Genomic DNA, 19,882 nt, shown 5'->3' with positions numbered 1-19,882 from the left:
GTTTTAGTTATTTTTTGGACAGGGTCTTGCAGTTTTGCCTCTGCTGGTCTGCACTGCGAGCTTCCTACCTCTGCCTTCCATAGAGCTGGGATGACAGGCCTGTACAACCCTGCCCAGCTTATTAGTTAAGCTGGGTCTCGCTAACTTTTTCCTTGGGTTGCCTTGAACCACAAATCCTCTGAAATTCTGCCTTCCAAATAGCTAGGATTACAGCAGTGAGCCGCATACCCAGCCTTTAAGATAATATATTAAAAGAACGAAGAATTGCCATTGCTGGCAAGTCCCTGCCTGAAACCTAACCTGTCTTGGCATTGAAAGCCTTCTAGAGTTTTGGCTGCTGTCCTTCAGCTCTCCTCCGTGTATTATAGTAGTTGAGGCACATGAAAAGGGTGCTACATGTCATCATGGAAGGCACATAGATTTGTCTAGTGATAATGTTTAATTTCTTTCAGAAAGAACAGGGAAGGAACAGTCTGTCATTGTCCTGAGGACATAGATGATGAGACAGGCCCTAGTGATCTTTCCTGCCCTGGCTTTGCCCTGGTCACCAGGTCTCCGAGAGCAAGAATGTGAGTCCATCAGTGCATTCTTGATCAGGGAAGAAGGTACACACTAGATTTCATAGTAATTTATTGTGGAGAGTGGAGTTTTCAGAGGAGTATCTTTTTATATTAAAAACAAAAGTCCTAAAACCCCAGCATAAACAGGATAACTGTAACACCAGCATAGCACGTGCAAGGTCCCAGATTCAATCCTCAGGGCTATAACTGGGACTACAGATGTGAGACACTGCACCCAACCAAAATTTATTAAAGAATATTAACACCTACCTGGAAACAGTTTGGAGAATGGAGGCAGAAGTTTACCATTAACAAGGGGTAGAAAGAGTTAGGAAATGTCTTTGTTCTGTAGGAACTACTGGATGCTCCTGATCCATTCACAAGGCAGAGGATGAAGGGAGAAATAAAAGAATAACTTTGGGTTTTACTGTGAGCACTGCCTACCCCAGGGAAATGTCTAGGCGCAGTCTAAAAGTGTATAAAACAGGAAAATGTGTAGGAGATAACTGTACTTCCTCCTGCTGAGACCAGGAATATCTTTATGCTCCGATGGATTCTTTCCTTTTGAAGAAAATGTACACCATTTGAACGTTTCTTTGATCTCTGTTTTTCTAAAAGCAGTTATTCGGCTTCCCCCTTTCTCTTTCTGATTGTGAACTCGTCTTTTACTGGACAGACATCTAATGATGCCTGATCCCATCTGAAATCCACCAACAGTGATCCCCCTGTCCTCCCAGGCTTTGAACACTATGTACCCACCTAAAAGTGGAATACCTGCATTTGTACCTCTTCTCCAATCAGGATTACTACAGGAGTAAGTCTGCTGCTGAACTCTGGCACGCCTGCAGAGTGGTGTAACTGTGGTGACATGGCATTTATTCTGAGCACCTACCCAGCCAACTTCAGTAAGAATAACTCATTTACTGAAACATGTAAACAACCCCAGCACCAAAGCAGCCAAATGGAAAGCTGCCTGGACCACATGCTCTGGAAGATGTAAGGAGCTGGGATTCTGCGTTTTGGTTTAGCAAAAGCAGTTGGGAAGATGCCGTTGCTCTGCCTTGGGAACACTGCTGACATCTGGGCTCTAGGTGGCTGCCACTGCTGTCTAGGCTAGCACTTCCAGTCTTGGACTCCAGGAGAAACGCGTGAACTCACAGTGCCAAATTTTTCTCCTTATAAAGACAAACCTTCTATCCAGGAATTACCATCCTCCCAGTCTCACAGGGAAGAGCCTCTGGTTAAGAAGCAGGACACAAATGGGGAGAGGAATTTTTAAAGTTTCCTGTGACTTTGAGGTCCAGTCACGGTGCTCTCTTTAACAGTAATGCTATGTAACAAAACAAGGCTTTGATGATCACTAACAGGAAAGTACACAGTACTTTAGAAGATTTGCTGAACAAGTCAGCTTATTCACTGGCAGAAGGTATAGTCCATGGATATAGTACATTCACTGGACTAGGAGTTAGACCTGGATACAAACCTGTTGCAGTCTCAACCATTCTATTGGTCAGTAGCTTCCCTCCATATGCTTAAGAGGACGAATACAGTCTCGTCCTCAAATTTGCTCCTCCTTTTCTATTCCTCAGTGAATGGCATTGCTGTCTTTTCAGGGCACCTTGGTTCTTTTCTCACCTTTCTTTCTTCTTTTTGGCAGTTATTGGGGTTTGAACTTAGGGTCTCACCCTTGCTAGGCAGGTGCTGTACCACTTGAACCACTCCACCAGTCCTTTTCCTCCTTTCTTCTGCATCCTTTAATCCAGCCTTTACTTATATTTAGGGAGCATCTGCTGTCTGCCTTTAAATCTCTATTTCTCCTTCAACTGGACTAATACTCATCCAGCAAATGTGATCCTAGCATGTGCTAGGCCCTCGCATACAGTGGGTCCTTATGGGGAAGTATTCTAGTGGAGCAAATAGCTCAAACACTAGAAAATAGACAAATGAGTTGTGAATTGGGCACTTTCAAGAAACAAAGTAGGCAACTATGGAAAATAGAGATTGAGTAGGACAACTGACTTTAGTTGGCTCATTGATCCTGCCTACCCACCCACACATAGCTCCCCTATGGGTCTTCCTGGTTAGAATCCCTTTCTATCCCTACCTTGTCAACTTAAATGCTAACCTCTTCTTTTCCTCCCTCTTGATCTCTCTTTGTTTTGAGACAGTGTCTCCCAATATAACCCAGGCTGGCCTTTAATTTGAGATCTTCTTGGTGCTGGGATTAGTGGTATATCCCATCATGTCCAGCTAATTTTTAAATGTAGCTAATGCTACTACTGGCCTTAATGATTTCAAAGGGTTGATATTAAGATTAAAAAAAATAATAAAACAAGCAAAATAACCTCAAGACGTGAAAGTACTCTGAGAAAGAAAAGGCCTGTACCAATAGAAATTACTTCGTAATCCTAATTACAGCTAATACTGCTCTGGGAACCTGCCCACACGCAACTGGCTTTCCAATCCCATAAGAAGAGGAGAGCAAAGTCTGCCCAACTTTTTTAGGTTGTGGCTCGATGTTCTGTTGTCTTCCTTTTTTGATCACCTACTCTGTGATCACAAGATAGAAATATGCTGAAGCTTGGACTTTTGCACTGACTTCTACAAAACAGAGTGGTTAAGAGCCACAATGCCAAGGCCTCGCTTGGTCTACTTCCTTCTCCCTGCCCTCCCCACGCCTAGACAGATTACTGACCCTCTCTGCCATAATGTCCTCATAGGGTTGCTGTAAGGATTAAATGATTGCATACAGTACATATGAAACAGCATTCAATACTGAAAACTGCCTGGCACAAAGCAAGCAGTCATTATCAAAGGTACAGTAATACACTGTGCTTCCTGGTTCAGGGCACATCATTAGATCCTGGGAACTCACCTTGCTCACTAGGCGTTCAGTGTGGTTATGGACAAAGAAAATGCCATGGGGGACATGGGAGTGGGAAGAGGCTGCAATGGGCAGAATGAACTTAGGGTCTGAAGAGCCTCAGAGTGTGGCCAAATAGTGTGAGGTTAGGCAGGAACATGTGGCTGCTATGAAAGGCTTAGCAGTCCTCACAAGTGGAAGTGACTAAGGAGCACTAAAAAATGAAAGGCAGGGCTAGGGTATATAGCTCAGGAGGCACAAGGTTTGATCCCAGCACACACACACACACACACACACACACACACACACACACACACACAAAGAGAGAGAGAGAGAAAGAAAGAGACTCCCTGCTTATTTTTTGACCTTCATTTCTTTAATGACATTCAGTTGAGAAAAACATGGTTCTCTCGGGATGTGGTGAGCCAGGCTTTAGCACCATTGTCAAGAGAAGTGAAAATGAGCTGCTGTTTCCAACATACATGGTGAGCAGCTAAAGGAAGGCAACAGTGATCTGACAGTCACTGGCCACCTTCAGGGGAAGGCAGGACATCCCTTCTCTGAATCCCTAACTTGCCTCACTCCCTCAAAGCATCTTTATTTCCATCAGAAACACACTGGAACACATTGCAGCAATGCTGTCTGGCTGGGTTAGTCAAAAGAGGCCTGAAGGAAAAAACTGCTCATGTTTTGCCCCCACCCCAAACGGAAAAGATGGCAACCAAGGAAAAATGCACATTTGGGATTAGATGGGGTGGGGAAGAGTGGTCTGTAGGGGTCTCCTTGAATGAACAAGATTATTCCTCAAAGGGCTGTGGGTAGGCCATCAAAAGAGGTTGGCAACTCTCAAAGGCCGAGGCTGTAACTGTTAGCTCAGGGGTTGTACTTCACATCAAAGATGCCAGAGTAACCTAGTCTTTCACTTAAGAGTTCTGGAATTTGGTTTCCAATGCAAATAAAGGCTAAATTGTAGAAATAGTGCTGGAGTATGTTCAAGCACTTCCTCTTGAGTCATTTGGAAATGGTTAACAAACAGGTTGGACACCTGGGCTCAATACCCAGGAAGGGGATTTCCACAGAAACCCAGGCTGTAAAATCCTCCTCTTCCTTCCACTGCAATTCAGTTCCACGCTGTAGACTGAAGTGTGCCGTAAAGATTGCAAATTTCCTAAATCTGAGTCTAGGCTTTCTAAGTTAGAGCAGCGATGCTGCTGACAAGAAGAAACTTGGAGCCAAGCAACTTTGTGCTTTTTAAAAAAAGTTTATTTTAAATTAAGAGGAACAGATGTCCAATGTTTCAAAAGCCACACATTTGTGGATTTGGCTGACAAATCCTTGAAGCTGCAATTCATTTCTGTTCCCATAAAGTCAGCCAGTCACTTGCAACTGACTCACTCTCTGGGCCACAGTTTGGGCCAGTCTCCTGACTACAGAATTTGAATCCCAGACCTCAGATGAATCCAGGAGTTGGGCTGGAGAGCTGGGCCATCTACAGCAGTTTCCCCTTTTAACTGAGTAGTACCAACACCCACACAGCAAACTGGCAGGCTAGTGGGTCAAAGAGTATGAACAAACAGGTGGTACCTGCTTATCCCAGCACCACGCCATTCTAAAGGCAATGAGTCCGCAGCTGTCTCGAATAGGTTTTTGTAAAATCCCTCATGAGTATGGCTTAAATATGCAAATAAGTGGAGGTCATTTGCTACAACTCATGGCCTCACCTCCAAGGCAAACAAACACATGACCTCAGGTGAACTGTTGGCCTTGCTGGGGAGAGAGAGGGGCCCTAGCCCCTGTCTACTAGACCCAATGACTTCAACTGCCTGTTGAGTGTAAAGTACACTCACACAAAGCTTTTTCTTGCTGTCTGAGAATAAAGGAACAGAACCCTTCAGATGCAATGGTTTTGTGTAGTATCTCAGTTACAATGTTTCATGAATACCAGAGAAGCTTCATCAGTGTTGGCGATGGAATGTTACTTAGTTTTTAAGAATTGCTATGAAAGAATTATGGTTCCACGCCAGCCTGGGCAAAAAAGTTTTCGAGATTCCACTTCAATGGGAAAAAAAGCTGGGTGTGGTGGTATGCACCTGCTACCCCGGGGATGGTCATAAGTTTAAAATAGGAGGATCGCAGTCCAGAACAGCCCGGGTGAAAAGCAAGACCCTAGCTCCAAAATAATCAGAGCAAAAAGTGCTGGAGGTGTGGCTCAAACAGTGGAGTGCCAGCCTATTAAGTTTGAACCCGAGCTCCCCAGTACTGCCAAAATATTCCCCCTACCCCTCAAAAAAATCCCCACAACCCACATACACACAAAACTCCCCTCAGTATTTATGGAAAAAAAACATTTTTTTGTGTCTATTTTCTAGGCAGGCGCTCTATGCTTGAACCTCACCACCGCTAGCTGACTTGGAACCACAATCCTAATTTGAGCCTCTGAAATAGTTAGGATTACAAGTGTGAGCCACTGGTGCCCAGCTATATTTATTTTTGGTTTTTGTGTCTAATATAAAGGAGACTTTCAGGTCTATTGAGGAAGATTATGTATGCCATCAAATCTTTTCTTTTTTCCTTCAAATCAGTTTTAAATCCTTTTATTTACCTAGCAATTTGCATTGGATATTCCAGATTGAGCTTTTTCTAGTAAGGTAGTAAAATCTGATACTGCCTTTTTTCTCTGCCTTCCAGTACTAACATTCTTTTTCATTACACATTTTAAAAAAATTTGAGTCAGGTTCACTCTGTTGGTCAGTTTGAGGGTAGCCTCAAACTCCTACACTCAAGTGATCCTCCCATCTCAGCCTCCTGAGTAGCTGTGACTAAAATAGAAAATTTTAACTGACAAATATTTATGGGGTGCAGTGTTGGTATGTCCAAGAACTAACATTTTTTTTTTTGTTTTTTTTTAATGTCACTTGTCTTTTGTCATTTACTGTGTGATTTTTTTTTTAATTTTTCTTTTATTATTCATATGTGCATACAAGGCTTGGTTCATTTCTCCCCCCTGCCCCCACCCCCTCCCTTACCACCCAAGGAACTAACATTCTTTATTATGAAAATAAGTAAATGTCAACAATTTAAGGTGATAGTTAAAAGTATTTTAAATTATTTGTTAAGTTTTATGTTACCTGAGCTTTGTACATTTTCTTAAGCAGGATTACCTCCTTATTTGAGGGTTATTAATTAAACCACTAAGTCAGTAATTTCTGCCTATCTGCTCTTTGTTTTTTTTTAAGAGACAGGGTCTCACTATGTAGCATTGACTGGCCTCAAGCTAGTGATGCACTTGCCTCAGCATCTCAAGTGCTGGGATTACAGATGAGACCACTTTGCTTTGTTGACCTGAACCTTTGAGGATGTTTGGGGCTGGGACCTGGGGCACAGTTCAGTGGTACAACATGTGCTTAGCATGCCAAAGATCCTGTGTGTGCTCACACATGGTAAAGTTTTCTAATGTTCTCTTTATTTTTTTTTTAATAAAAAAACTTACTCCAAAAAGCTACCTACTCCAAAACAAGGGCATTTTTCTAAAAGTACATTCAAACCATTTTTGTGGGCTGGGGAAGTATCTCAGTGGTAGAGGCTGTGCTCTGCATGCACAAGACCCTGGGTTCAATTCCCAGCACCACCAAAAGAAAAAAACGTTTTCTGGAGGAGGGACTGTATTATGAAAGTCTTACATGTTTATCAGATGCTCATTTTTCAGTGAATTAAAAGCTGGAAACATATGACTGATTGCAGGACTTTACAGGAGGGTAATTGGTTCTTAAGCTCAGAGTACTCTCTGTATCCAGTGAGTCACAGCTGAAAGCCTTGTGGATCCTAATGCTATAGAGAGCAGATAACAATGGGGCACAGGCTGAGATTGTGTGGGATCACTTGCTACAGGACACACTTCAACAACTACTTTAAGAAACTTCAGGGCTTGGGGACATGGCTCAAGTGGTGAGCAAGCATGAGGCCGTGTTCAAACCCTTGTGTCACCACCAAACAAAAAACAGAAACAAAAATAACAAAGAAAAGAAGCCTCATTTTCATCTTTGACTTTTCCTAGGTTCTTAGCAGAATGAGAATTGGTGTCCACTATTCAAATGAAAGTGAAAACATCCCTTTCTTCCACATGTACAGGCAGACTACAGGGTGCTGTGAAAACTGTCAGTGCTTGGTATACTTACTGCTATGTAAGCACTGTTGTGTTAAGGCACAAAATAAGACTACAGAGATGCAAACCCTCTTTTTATTTACAGTAGTATCAAACTATCCACTTTCAAGTTTTCTGGTCTCCACCAGCTGGAATTAAGTAGGCTTATCTTTAGGGTCATGTAGTTCTATCTATGTTAGTGAACACAAGAAAGGAACAAATGAGGCTGGGGCATGGCTCAAATGGTACAGTGTGCTTGCCTATCATGTACCAGGCCCTGAATTCAATCCCCAGTACTTTGGGGAGAAAGGATCAAGCTAACCACCGGAATAGTTGGGTTATCACACTGCTGCAGTGGAATCCAGAAGGAACATCTGAGCATGTCACACCTGAACACTAGAGGAAAGGAAAGCTGCTCTTCATTCGTTTAATTCACTTGAAACAGTAAATAAATGGTCATTATAAGTCAAATAAATTAATTCTTAAGGCCAGTAGCCTAGGAAATAAGATTTTTCTAATGTATCACCCTGAAACAAATTTATCAATAAACCCCAAACCTTTTGTATAAACAGTACAATTTATATTTACTTTCTTCTTTCCTTTTTCAGATGAACACCAAATAAAATGCTAGTGAAAGAGATGAAACACACTTTAAGCTCGTCTAGGAACCCTGACTTTAGCTAACCCTAAAGAATCTAAAAAATCACGTTGGTTAATGTGAAATTTACAATAAAATATTTGGGTACTGCTTTTCAAATAAGGTCAAGTAACAAACTAATAGAGAGTCCCTGAAAAACAAGCAAACAAAAAAAATGTTAAGGAAATAGTAACCTTTCCAAGATCCCCAAGGCAGGAAACTTATCCTTTATTTAGTTGTGAGACTATCCCAATTTCCCATAAAGTCTTCTCTTGATACAGCTGCAATGTCATGGCATAAAGGACTCAAAGTGCCATTAGACACAAAGACCACAGCTTCTGAGTGTAAGCCATGATGCTGGGTAATGTCTGAATGAGAACGTTTGACATGGATGGTCAGATGAAAGATACCAAGATGTCAGACAGCCCATCGACTGCTGTTGCCATGAGATTCAACAGTCAACATCAGTCTGATAAGCTACCCGACAAGGTGGTACAGCCATGAAGATGTCACGACGGTAGGCAAAACAAGCAGACATTCAGGCAGGATTTGATAAAACAAGCCAAGCATTTCTGGCCTGTTGAGATTTAACTCCAATTCTATTCTATTTTGATATAATGTCAGTATAAGTTTTCCTAAAGGAAAAAAATTAAAATTGTTTATTTTCCACCCAAGCAAAGCAAAATGGAAAGGTTCAATTAGAAACATCTCAAAGGAAAACCACATTAACAAAGGAAACTAAGTTAAATATGAAAGTAAACTTCTGGTAAAACCAAGTACAACTAACTAAAATCACCACAGACACCAGAAGGTGTAGTTTAAAAAAAAAAAAGTAATTTCTCTCCTGTGCCCTTTGATTTGTATATAATCACCTCTTGTCTTCTGTTTTCACAAACCAAGAAATCCCCAGACTAGGCCAATCCCAGAAGAGCCATTTAGCAGTGTGTAGCTGCCTAGTTCCATGTAACAAAAAGGTATCTGGGTAGTTGCTCTTTTATGTAAGTAATTGGAAGCTTAAGAAATTCTGGTTGTATGTGTATTTGGCAAGGCTACCATTCAGCTGGTATAAGCTCAAAGGAAGGGAAAAAAATCAATTGCCAAAGAAAACAAACACAATTTTGGAATGATCAAAGATGTCTTTATAAAGTTTTTTCATGACTTCATTCTAAATATACAGAATAAAAAATGGTGTACTCATTCATGAGACACCAAACAGATTTTCCTTATACTGTCTCAAAATTTAAAGATCAATTTCCCCCGAGGGTGTGCAATGCATCATAAAATGGCCTTTCTTTGAGGGTGGGAGAGGAAAATTTGGGCAGAATGGCATATTAAATTGTACCATGATAGACATGCAAGACTGTTATCCAAATTATATAATTTCTATACATTTTGATGACTTAGAAAAACAAAGCAATCATTTGTGACAAGCTTAAAAAGCCTGACATAGTTAACATACTTAGGAACTTTTTGTGTGGCAGGAATTCCCCAATTGTACTATGTGGGCCTTTAAAAAGTAACAAATAGAAAGCCAGTTCCTGTTAAGTGTGTGGCTAAACACCACATTCCACCCTAATGAAATACGATGTGGATGGAATTGAGGGTGTATACCTTACCTTAACACATAAAGGAAAAGTATGTTAGTGCAAAATATGGACTAAACTGCTTTCAGGAAAAAAGTTTTTAAAATTGATACAGGTTGGAAAAGGGAATTTTCCTTCCTGGTTTAGAGTCCTCCCAATGTAAGGCAGAACCCATCCATTCTAATTCCTGCAAGTTAAAAACTTTCTCTGCTTATTTAGTTTTCTCCTCTGAGTTCAATCGCTGCTGGATTCGTTTGGCATAACTTTGTGCCATGGAGTTAATGATAGACAGGATAAAGTAACACACCATCACAACAACCAGCTTCTCAAACATCCAGGACAACCAGTTTTCTCCCTGCAGGAAGAAAATGAAGAACAATTCAAATCAGAAAGGCAACAGTAAAAAGGGAATCATTTACAGTGTTTTAAAGAAAATCATGAGAATCTGAAGCTTATAACCTAAACACTTAAAAAATGAAGAGTCTGCGTCATCTCCAGTTCCCCTGAAGTCTGCATTCAGGCTGGGCCTTTGTACAGTTGGCCATCAAGATTTCACTTTGTTGGATGGAAAGTTCATATTGACTTACAGTTTAGAGAGAGAGAGTGCAAGCTAATCTTTTGCCTTTCACTGTGACCCAAGAGTACTCAGTGGTTAAATTCTCCTCTCTCCGGTTGCCATGCAGATACTTGCAGAGTAATGTCAGGATAGCTGAACAATGTCAGCACTGGGAATTGCTTTTAAAACATAAATGTAAGTCATGTTTGGACAACTGAGGGCAGCAAAGGGACACAAGAAGAGTGTAAAGCTACTAAAAAAACAACAGTGCCTCCTAGTTTCCCATTCTAGGCTATTGCTTACTCATCCTCCTCTGGTTATTTCCCCTTGCCACAGAACTGTTTACAAAAAAGGCAGGGTTGGTTTAAGTTAAAGTTTTAAAGTTCAGTTATGTTAAGAGCCTTGGTTTATTTAAAAAAAAAAAAGATGGAGTCTTTGCTCCCATTTCCTGCATGGGGAACAGGAAAAGTCTCTCTCTTTCTCTCTCCATGACTCTGTTGCTCTCACTCTAGAGACAACTTGTTTTCATTCTGTTCAAAGTGTAATCCTTTCCTAATAAACTTTACTATTATTTTTACTGAAAAAAAAAAAAAACATTATTTTCCCACAGCTGATATGAAAAAGTACAGGCAGATAGACATTCAAATTACCTAAATCTAATATTTTGTTATGCTGTAAACTTTAACTTTTTAATCTATCTGGGAAGTATATCTGATAAGTCATTTAAGATCAAGGCAACAACTCATTCCACCTAACAACCATTATTATCCATTACCCCACCCTTGTATTTGGAAGATATCCCAAAAAGTAGTTACAGTTTTTTTGATGATTTAAGACAAAGAAAAATTTCAACGTAGAGAGTACATGGTGCCTCAATTTCTGCTAAGAAACTGGTACACAAGCCTCACTCTGCCTAAAAAATGTGAGTGAGAGCTCTGAATATAATTTCAGTCTGAGACTGTCAGAGGGAGAAGAACCCAGAACAAATTCTCACCTGTGGTGTGCCCATTTCGCTTTTATGGTGAAGCTTCTGCCGTTGGGCCTCCAGGTATTCCTGGAATGGCTTCTGCAGAGACGGACCTATGCCAGGGACAGCACTGGAAGCAGGGTACAGTCGCCCAAGGAAAAGATACATTTGGGAAGAAAAGCAGGAGAAATGTTAAAGAAAACCCACTTACCACCTGGACTCAAAAAACAGGGATTGACTAAAAAGAGGAACAAAATACAACAAGCAGAGTTGCTGAAATCCTGTGAGCTCTTTGTAGTAGATAAAAATTCTTCCTTCGAGTAGAAAAATCTCTATTATCATGTGTAAAGGCTAACAGACAGGAGGAGCCACTTGTAGCACAAGAGTGAGTCCTCAGAGTGAGGCCAGCATAGCTGATACTGCACACTGGGGCAGCATGAAGAATAAAATGAATGACTTCTGAGAAGTCCCACATTTATCACCACCAGTTCCTGTAAGAACTGGTTTGAACCGATTAATAAGGAAATGACTTATGCTTGTGTCATCCCTAGTTAAAAAAGAAACTGCCCGCCCTCTCTCTGACTTGTCCCATCTTCTCAGAGGGGGGCGGTGCTTTCTCAATCTAAGTCCTTATTAGGACAATCTGTGCGTCATCCTTATCCAAAAAGAATGCATTAGCAAATTTGGGAGGCACCTCCCCCTGGTCAGAAGTCAGTGATTAACAAAGAAACAAAGAAGGAACTATGAACCTTGAATCGTTCTGTGGTTTGCACAGGAACTCCTGTACATTACTAAACGACTTGTTCTGAGATGACCAGGACAGAGATCTCTGATAAGGCCCTGTGCTCAGCTCCCTCTCACCCGGAATGTGTGGCAGCAGTGCTGTTAAACCGGCTGGGCAAACTGCAGCTACCTGCTCCCAGGCGGTTTTTAAAATGGTAACTTGGGGCAACTTACAAAATTAAACATCTTTAGTTAGTTTCTGTACCTTTTATTTTCTCATTTGTCACACTATGGTTAAAAGGCAAATAACCCTTTCCCAGGGCCAGCAAAAAGGTACTCTAGTGTGCATTAGTAACTGTCTAATGCTTTTCCTAAAAGTATAATGATTCAAATAAACTTCATTTTTTTCTAGAACAATTAAGTTGCTGCTTTTTGTAAATACAAAGCAAAGAAATAAAAGGAGGAAATTTTTTTTTTTTTTTTTTGCTATTGCATTTATCAGAAGCTGACACATTCCTAACTCCTGGCTGGTATTTTTCTTTGATCCTAATCCTGCCAACCATCAAATACTTACAGGAGACCTTATTTTGCATCCATGCTATGAGAAAAACCAAAACCAAAGTGCAAGAAATAGTCCATGCCCACTAAGAACTTAAAATCATTAAGATTTCAAAACTGAAGACTAGATTTTTTTTTGGTACAGAAGATACATACTAAAAGAACTGGAAGGAGAAAGGCCAGACCAGTGTGGGATGAAGTGCTCCAAAAAGTCCTCCAGTGAATACTGAAAGCTGTGGAAAAGGCCTGCAGAGCCATATATAGAAGAGGTGAAGTCAACTCCGATTAGACCAGAAACCCATGACTGAGATGGAGAAGGGCATTGAAGTCTTAATCTCCAGTCTTGGTCTCACTCTCAATGACTTCTAAAGTGACTTTATGTTAGTGATGTAGACCAGAGCCTTCTGAGATAGTTACTGTTTATCAGTCATGATTCTAACTACAAAGGGGCAAACAGGGCAAACTTTTTTTGAAAGAGATTTTTTCCTTAGAAGTTCAAGTAACTTTTGTATAATACAGAGGAGAATGCAAATACTTCATGCATTTACACTAGAAATAAATGTCATGAATATAAAAGAAATTCCAACAAAATACACACACAACAAGATTGTCTTTGAAATAAAAACTTTCCTTATCATTTTAAATCACCAAGAATAATCATAGGTAAGCCATTAAGAGAAAAAACCAAGACCTAAGTGTTAGAAAGATTCTAAGTTTTTTGTTGCCGAAGGCAACAATCACTCTATTCCCTTAAAAGTAATTTGGAGACATAAATGATCTGCCACTGTAAGTGTCTTGAGGGACACACTGCAGCTGAGTAGAGTCCAAGTCACAGTACATTTACATCATGTGCAACTATCATAGACGTATTTGGGGGCTAATACTGAGATAATTTACCAAGGTGCTATATGTAATATTACATGCTTTGGGGGCATTTTGGTGGTGTGGGGACTCCCATAAGACACTAGGAAAACAGTTGAAAATAAAGAGGTTAAAAGTTTTTATACCAATGTTTTAAACCAAAACTATCATGAACAAATAAGTGATCTAAATAATCTAAAACTTGACATATTTGAAATCTAGATATTGTTATAAAGCCAACTATCTGTCACATCCTCTTAATCTTTTACTGTATACTCACAAAACTTTAGTTCTATTTTCATTTTTCTACCTCCACAATCAATGGTTTAGGCCACTGATGTCTCAGCTTATACAAAGCTTTTATTTTTTTGGAACTAGGGTCTCACTATGTAGCCCAGGCTAGTCTTGAACTCATGATCCTCTTGCCTCTACTTTCTGAGTACAGGGATTACAGGTATGAATTACCACTCCTGCCACAAAGCATTTCTTAATAACAACTAGAGCTATTTTAGTAATAGACTACATAAAAACTGAAATTATAGTTGTCCCTCTTTTTTTTGCGACACTGAGGTTTGCACTCAGGGACTTAAGCTTGCAAGGCAAGCACACTTACTACTTAAATCACTTTACCAGTTTTTTGTGAAGGCTTTTTTGAGATAGGGTCTTGAGACCTATTTGCCTGGGGCTGACTTAGAACAGGATCCTTTTGATCTTTGCCTCCTGTGTAGCTAGAATTACAGGCCTGAGCCAGTGGCACCTGGCTCTTTTTTTTCTTTTTGTGGGAGTGGGGTTTGAACTCAGGGCTTCAGATTTAGCAAAGCAGGTGTTCTACAGCTTGAGCCATACCTCCAGTCACAGTTGTCATTCTTAACATGCACCCAAGGCAAATAATCACAGCTTGCAAATTCATCCCTCAATTTATTTTCAAGCAGCAGACCAGAAGAAAGATTACATTCTGACACTGAAGATTAATTCAAAGTACATACATTGCGGGTATGATGAGGAGGGGAGAGACTTGCATCACAGTCACAGTTCAGTGGCTCTTTACAGTTGGCTTATGAAATAGCCGAAATGCCATTTCTTTTTGAAAGCCATTAAATTCACAGCAACCTGGTGCACAACCCCATCTCAATTCCTCTTAGTGAATGGCTGAAGCCCTCCATCTGCCAGTAAAGTGCTGATTAAGTTAAAGAATTACAGTTTTGTGATACAGAAGTAAAGTTGGAGAACAACAAATAACTATTTTTCCTGTCAACTGCTGGACTAAAATATACTTAAACTAGCCTTGTAAATAGTTACTTGCTCTAAGCAAAAAAGTTTGGTTTTTTTTTTTGGTGGTACTAGGGCTTAAACTCAGGACTTTGCACTTGCAAGGCAGGCCCTCTACTGCTTGAATCACACCTCTAGTCTATGAGAAAGCCTTAAAGAGAAAAGAAAAAAAAAAGTTGATTCATCTACTTTTTCCCTATTGTTTCAACATGGTGGCTAGAAAAATCTTTGTGGGCAATAGATAGTATTTTGGTATTTTTCTTCTTGCCACAAATAAAAAGCAAATATATATGTGTGTATATATATATATATATATATATACACACACATATATATCAGCCACCGCTGGCTCATGCCTATAATCCTAGCTACTTGGGAGGCTGAGATCTGGAGGGCTGTGGGTTTAAGGGCAGCCTGGGCAAATAGTGTACATGACCCCATTTCCAAAATAACCAGAGCAAAATGGACTGGAGGTGTGTGGCCCAAGCAGTAGTGCTGCTTTGCAAGTGCACTCCCTGAAAAAAGAAACTATATGTACATATATATGGAGATATAAATATAAATAAAACAAGTTATTCTAACGGAAATTCTTGTACTTTTGTTACTGATTTTAAAAAAAGAAAAAATATCCAAACCTTCAGAAACGCAAATAAAAGATTTTTGAAAGAAAAAAAAAAAAAGCCTACAAAACTCCACCCACTCAGCTCAAAATCAGTTTTGGAGGCACAACTGTTCCTCATGCTTACACACCTAAGTATCTGTTAGAACAGACTTGATCTATGACAAACTTCTTGGCAAACTTAATTACTGTTTAAAAAAAAAATCCATTGAAAATAATGTTTGAGCAAAAGTATTTCAAGAGCCCTGACCGATTTGCAAATAACATTATTTTCCACAATTTTTTAGACATGTTACTCTGCTTCTGGAAATCACATATCTGATAAGAAATCTGTATTTTAAACTCTTCTCATATTTCCTCATGCATTACTCTGTGTTCTCACAAAGGCCAGCAAATCTTCCCCAGGAAGCACCACAAGGTGCTTGGCAGAGGTTGTATATAGAGTGGGTGGAGTGATTATTCCTGTTCTTCACAATGTGTCAATTTTCATTTGTTGGTTAACACAGAGCAATACACCCATTCCAAGCATGCTAGATAGAATTCATTGGTCATTATTGTTCTGTTTTTCAAGGGACTCCTTTCAAATTGTTAAGTCTCAAACAAGTTGGCTTACCATATATAATATGCAACATCTGATTTATTTTGAACCGCCCATGCCCCGCCCCATTCACTGATTATTGGATAGGAATCACTTGGTTCTGCCCTTCCCGTGGGTTACGGTGGGTTTTTAAAAGCACCTGGAGAAGGAAAGCATACTCTCTTGGCCTCTGGATTTCACCTGGGCCTCACTATGCTCCCTTTTGTATTTCCCTTTCCTAACTTTTAATAAACTACCTTTACATGCATGTGTCTTCCCATGGATTCTTCCACGAAGGACAAAGAATTTGGAAGTCTTCTAATCACAGACTGAACCTAAGCTGCTAACAAAACTAGGTCTTGCTATTAGAAGATCTGAAAATTTTCTTAAACTGGCTGTGATTCTGTTTAGATTTTTCTAGCCAGGTGTGCTTTTTGTTAATGTATCTTCATGAAACTGGAGCTTAAGAAAAAGGAACTTTCAAAATATAGTGATTTGCCAGCTATGGTGGAACACTTCTGTAAATCCCAGCACCTGAGCTGAGGCAGAAGGATGGTGAGTTTGAGGTCAGCCTGGACTACACTGGAAGAGCCTGTCTCAAAAACAAGACAAAAAATACTGATTTGTCTTGTTATTTGGTCTGGTATACAGGTTTAGTAGACCAACTCACTGTAAAATATCTGAAGGGAAGGGGATGGGCATTTTTCTGCAAAAACGCAGATTGGATATCTCTTTCTCTCCTCTTTCTCTTCTTCATATGGACAACTATGAAGAGCCTGTAGGAGGCTGGATAATCAAACCTTAAGAGACTGAAACTCCATGTCCACGGTTAAAACGTTTAATAATGTTCCAAAGGTTATCAGGGCCTTAAGAATGTTCTTTCTTCTTTTTGGCAGTACTGGGTTTTGAAATTAGGGCCTCGCGCTTGCTAGAGAGGTGCTCTACCCCTTGAGGCACTCTACCAGCCCTTTTTTGGTGTTGGGTATTTTTGAGATAGTCTTTTTTTCCTGGGCTGGTCTCTATCCAAGATCCTCCTGATCTCTAACTTCCAGGATAGCTATGTTTACAGGCATGATTAAATGAGGACCACTGTATGTAAATCAATAAATCAATTTATCCTATGGCTCCAGAGAATTCTATCAAGGGATTTGGCCCAGAAGCTTAGGGGTAGAACACTAAATAAAAAAATGGTCTTTCTTTTCTTCTGATATAGAAGGGGTGTGTGTGTGGCGGGGGTGGTGTCTCACTACGTAGCCCAGCTGGCCTGTAACTAACTATCCTCCTGGCTTAAGCCTCCTAAGTGCGGGCATTAAAGGCAAGCACCACAGTGCCAAGCTAAAACAGTCCTCTGAACTAACAGACTCTTCTCCAGAAGAGAATGAATGTTACATTTAAGGTAAGGATGGGATGTATTTTCAGGGATGTGTTCGGTGCTAAAGAGGCGATGACAATTCCCTTTCCAGGTAAAAGCCTTGTAAATAGCAAAGTTTTTAGAAATGTGTCCACTTTAGTCAAACATTGTAGGGTTAAATTTTCCTCCCCACCCCCTAGGCAGTGATCTAAACAGGCTTAACGGTTAGTATTTTAATGAGTTGTCATTTCCTGTCTGATAAAGATTCTCACAGTATTTAGCCACCAGTTTCCCTGGGGACCAACCAATACTAGAGCTCTATTCATAGTGACTCAGAATGGACCTCAGACTCTAGGCCTGATTCAACAATGATAGATTACCCTCTACGTGAAACTGTCTTTCTCCTAAGGTGCACTGCTGAGAAAGGGTAGGGGAGGGAGTTACCATTCGATCTTTCTGAAGAAGTCAAAGGCCATCTCATGCTCACTCTTACGGGTATTTTATAGCTGTCCTGCCCTCAGAGTTTACAGGGAAAAGCCAAAAAAACAAAGACAACAATTGTTATCTAATTAATCCAGGAATAAGTAAATGGAATGGTGCTACATGAAAATCAACATTTTAAAAGCTCCCCCAACAGGATTTTTAATAAAGTTAAAAATAACAAAAGCAGCTTAATGAGCTATGAGAGATAAACCAGCATTAAAGAAAAGTTGCTCAAAACAGAAGTGTACAGAGACACTACACAGAAGCAAAAATCATGAATCCCATTATTATTTATTTTTTGCGGTACTGGGGATTGAACCCAGAGCCTTCTGCATGCTAGGCAAATGCTCTACCATTTTGGCCATGCCCCCCAGTCCTCAAAATCACTTATATTTAAGCTAGTAAAAATAAAGCCTAGTAATTCTGTGACTGGAATGAAAGGGTTTTATCTTCACGATTTAATTGAATACAGAATATGAATCTATGAAGCTGATTTTAAAAAAGAGAAAATTGGTAACTTATGTATCTTATTTGCTTTTGGATCCGAAATGTGGTAGCCTGCCCAAATCAAGTTCCTTTACAGTCCAGGATCTTGGAAAAGCACTCCAACATAAAATAAATCTAGGGCTTTCTCGAACACATGTGTTTGGATTGACAAGTCTCTGGCAAATTCTAAAATTCCTTGTGATTCAACCTCTTGGTTTGGATTTAAAACATCTTGAATTTCATTTGCATCTGTGCTCCTTTCAAATGATTAAAATGTCTTTTGTACTCAATTTAGTTCATTGTGTGCTGAACGGTATTATAAACACATGATAGCCTTTCTTCCTGGCTAGCTAAAAGGATGACTACTGCTTTATCCAGAAACTTCAGGTGTATGGTTTCTACTGCCTCACAACATAGTTCGGTCACAAAAGAATCTGTAATTGTCCTTGCTTTTGAACACTTGGAATTGTTTTCTGTAAGAACCAGAATAGAAGACCTCTTTACAATTACCAGCTACTCTTTGAAATACACTATCATTGAAGAGCAGGAGCCCAGCAGACACTTATGTTAATGATGAGGTCAGCCTTAACATAGTGGTCTGTAAGAACCAAGTAGAACTGCTCTGCTGCCCAAATAAAACCCTGTTAAATTGATGTCATTTACAGGAAATGACAGTCTGGTGGCAGCTTTTTATAAACAAATCTATGACTGTCGTGAAGACCACTGAGTTCTAAGAATGAAAAATCAGGAATAGGGTTCCACAGACCCAAAGGTCAAGAATTAAGAGCAGTTTTTAGAATTTCAAATTTCAGGTGAGATGGTATGGAAGTAAGTGTATGGCCTTGCTATCATTGAAAGTGGCATGATTTAAGTGGACAAAAAAAAAGTGACAGTAATGATTGGAATTCAATCTCACTTAAAATTAATTATTCCAAAGGTTAGGCAGAAAAATCACTTTAGACAAATAGATAATTAAGAAAAAAATTTACCTTTTCTGCCCTCAGGGAACTTAAATCTAGAAGGGTACTAGGAGATTAAAAAAAAAAATCACTTAAACCTACAACACAGAAACCACTAGGTTTCTTACAACTAGTATAACCACAGAAGTAACTAGCCACAGCTGTGCAAAGCAGCATAGACAGAAAGGATTCATGTCGGTGCTACCAAATTTACAGAGCAGCAATTTGAGACTGGCACTTTGGCCCAAATCTCCAACTGCTGCCTCAGTGTCCCTTTCAAAATATACTGGAATCTTCAGGGTTTTTTTTGTTTTTGTTTTTTTAGTGATATGGGGTTTGAACTCAGGACCTCATGCTTGCTAGGCAGGTGGTCTACCACTTGAGCAACTCCACCAGCCCTGTTTTGCGTTGGGTTTTTTTGAGATAGGGTCTCTCACTCTTATTTGCCCAGGGTGGTTTGGAACCGTGATCCTCCTGGTCTCTGCTTCCCTAGTAGCTAGGATTACAGTTGTGAGCCACAGGCACCGGTTTTCACTTCAGTTTTCAAGGAAGAACTGGTTAAAGACATAGTCAATCTACTCATCTCTTACCATTTATATGAAATTAACTCTCTGTACCTTGGTTTCCCCACATACCCAGGATAGTTCCTCACAGGTTTTGTTATGCATATTAAGTAAAAATTTATGTAA

General features: G+C 39.9%; 1 protein-coding gene across 1 annotated transcript in view; it reads right to left on the bottom strand.

Annotated features, from left to right (window-relative positions):
* Nucleotides 1-7,646: 7,646 nt before the first annotated feature.
* Nucleotides 7,647-19,882, bottom strand: part of Vmp1 (vacuole membrane protein 1) — a 108,198-nt gene continuing 95,962 nt past the window's right edge. The window contains exons 11-12 of the mRNA XM_020161838.2: nt 11,335-11,437; nt 7,647-10,139 (exon numbers count right to left, since the gene is read on the bottom strand). Of these exons, the coding sequence (XP_020017427.1) occupies nt 9,996-10,139; nt 11,335-11,437 (247 nt within the window). The 3' untranslated portion in view covers nt 7,647-9,995. The remainder of the gene's footprint in view (nt 10,140-11,334; nt 11,438-19,882) is intronic.

The sequence above is a fragment of the Castor canadensis genome, chromosome 11, assembly GCF_047511655.1.
Source record: "Castor canadensis chromosome 11, mCasCan1.hap1v2, whole genome shotgun sequence".
In the NCBI taxonomy this organism is placed as follows: Eukaryota; Metazoa; Chordata; class Mammalia; order Rodentia; family Castoridae; genus Castor; species Castor canadensis.
This window is presented reverse-complemented; position numbering and strand designations above follow the sequence as displayed.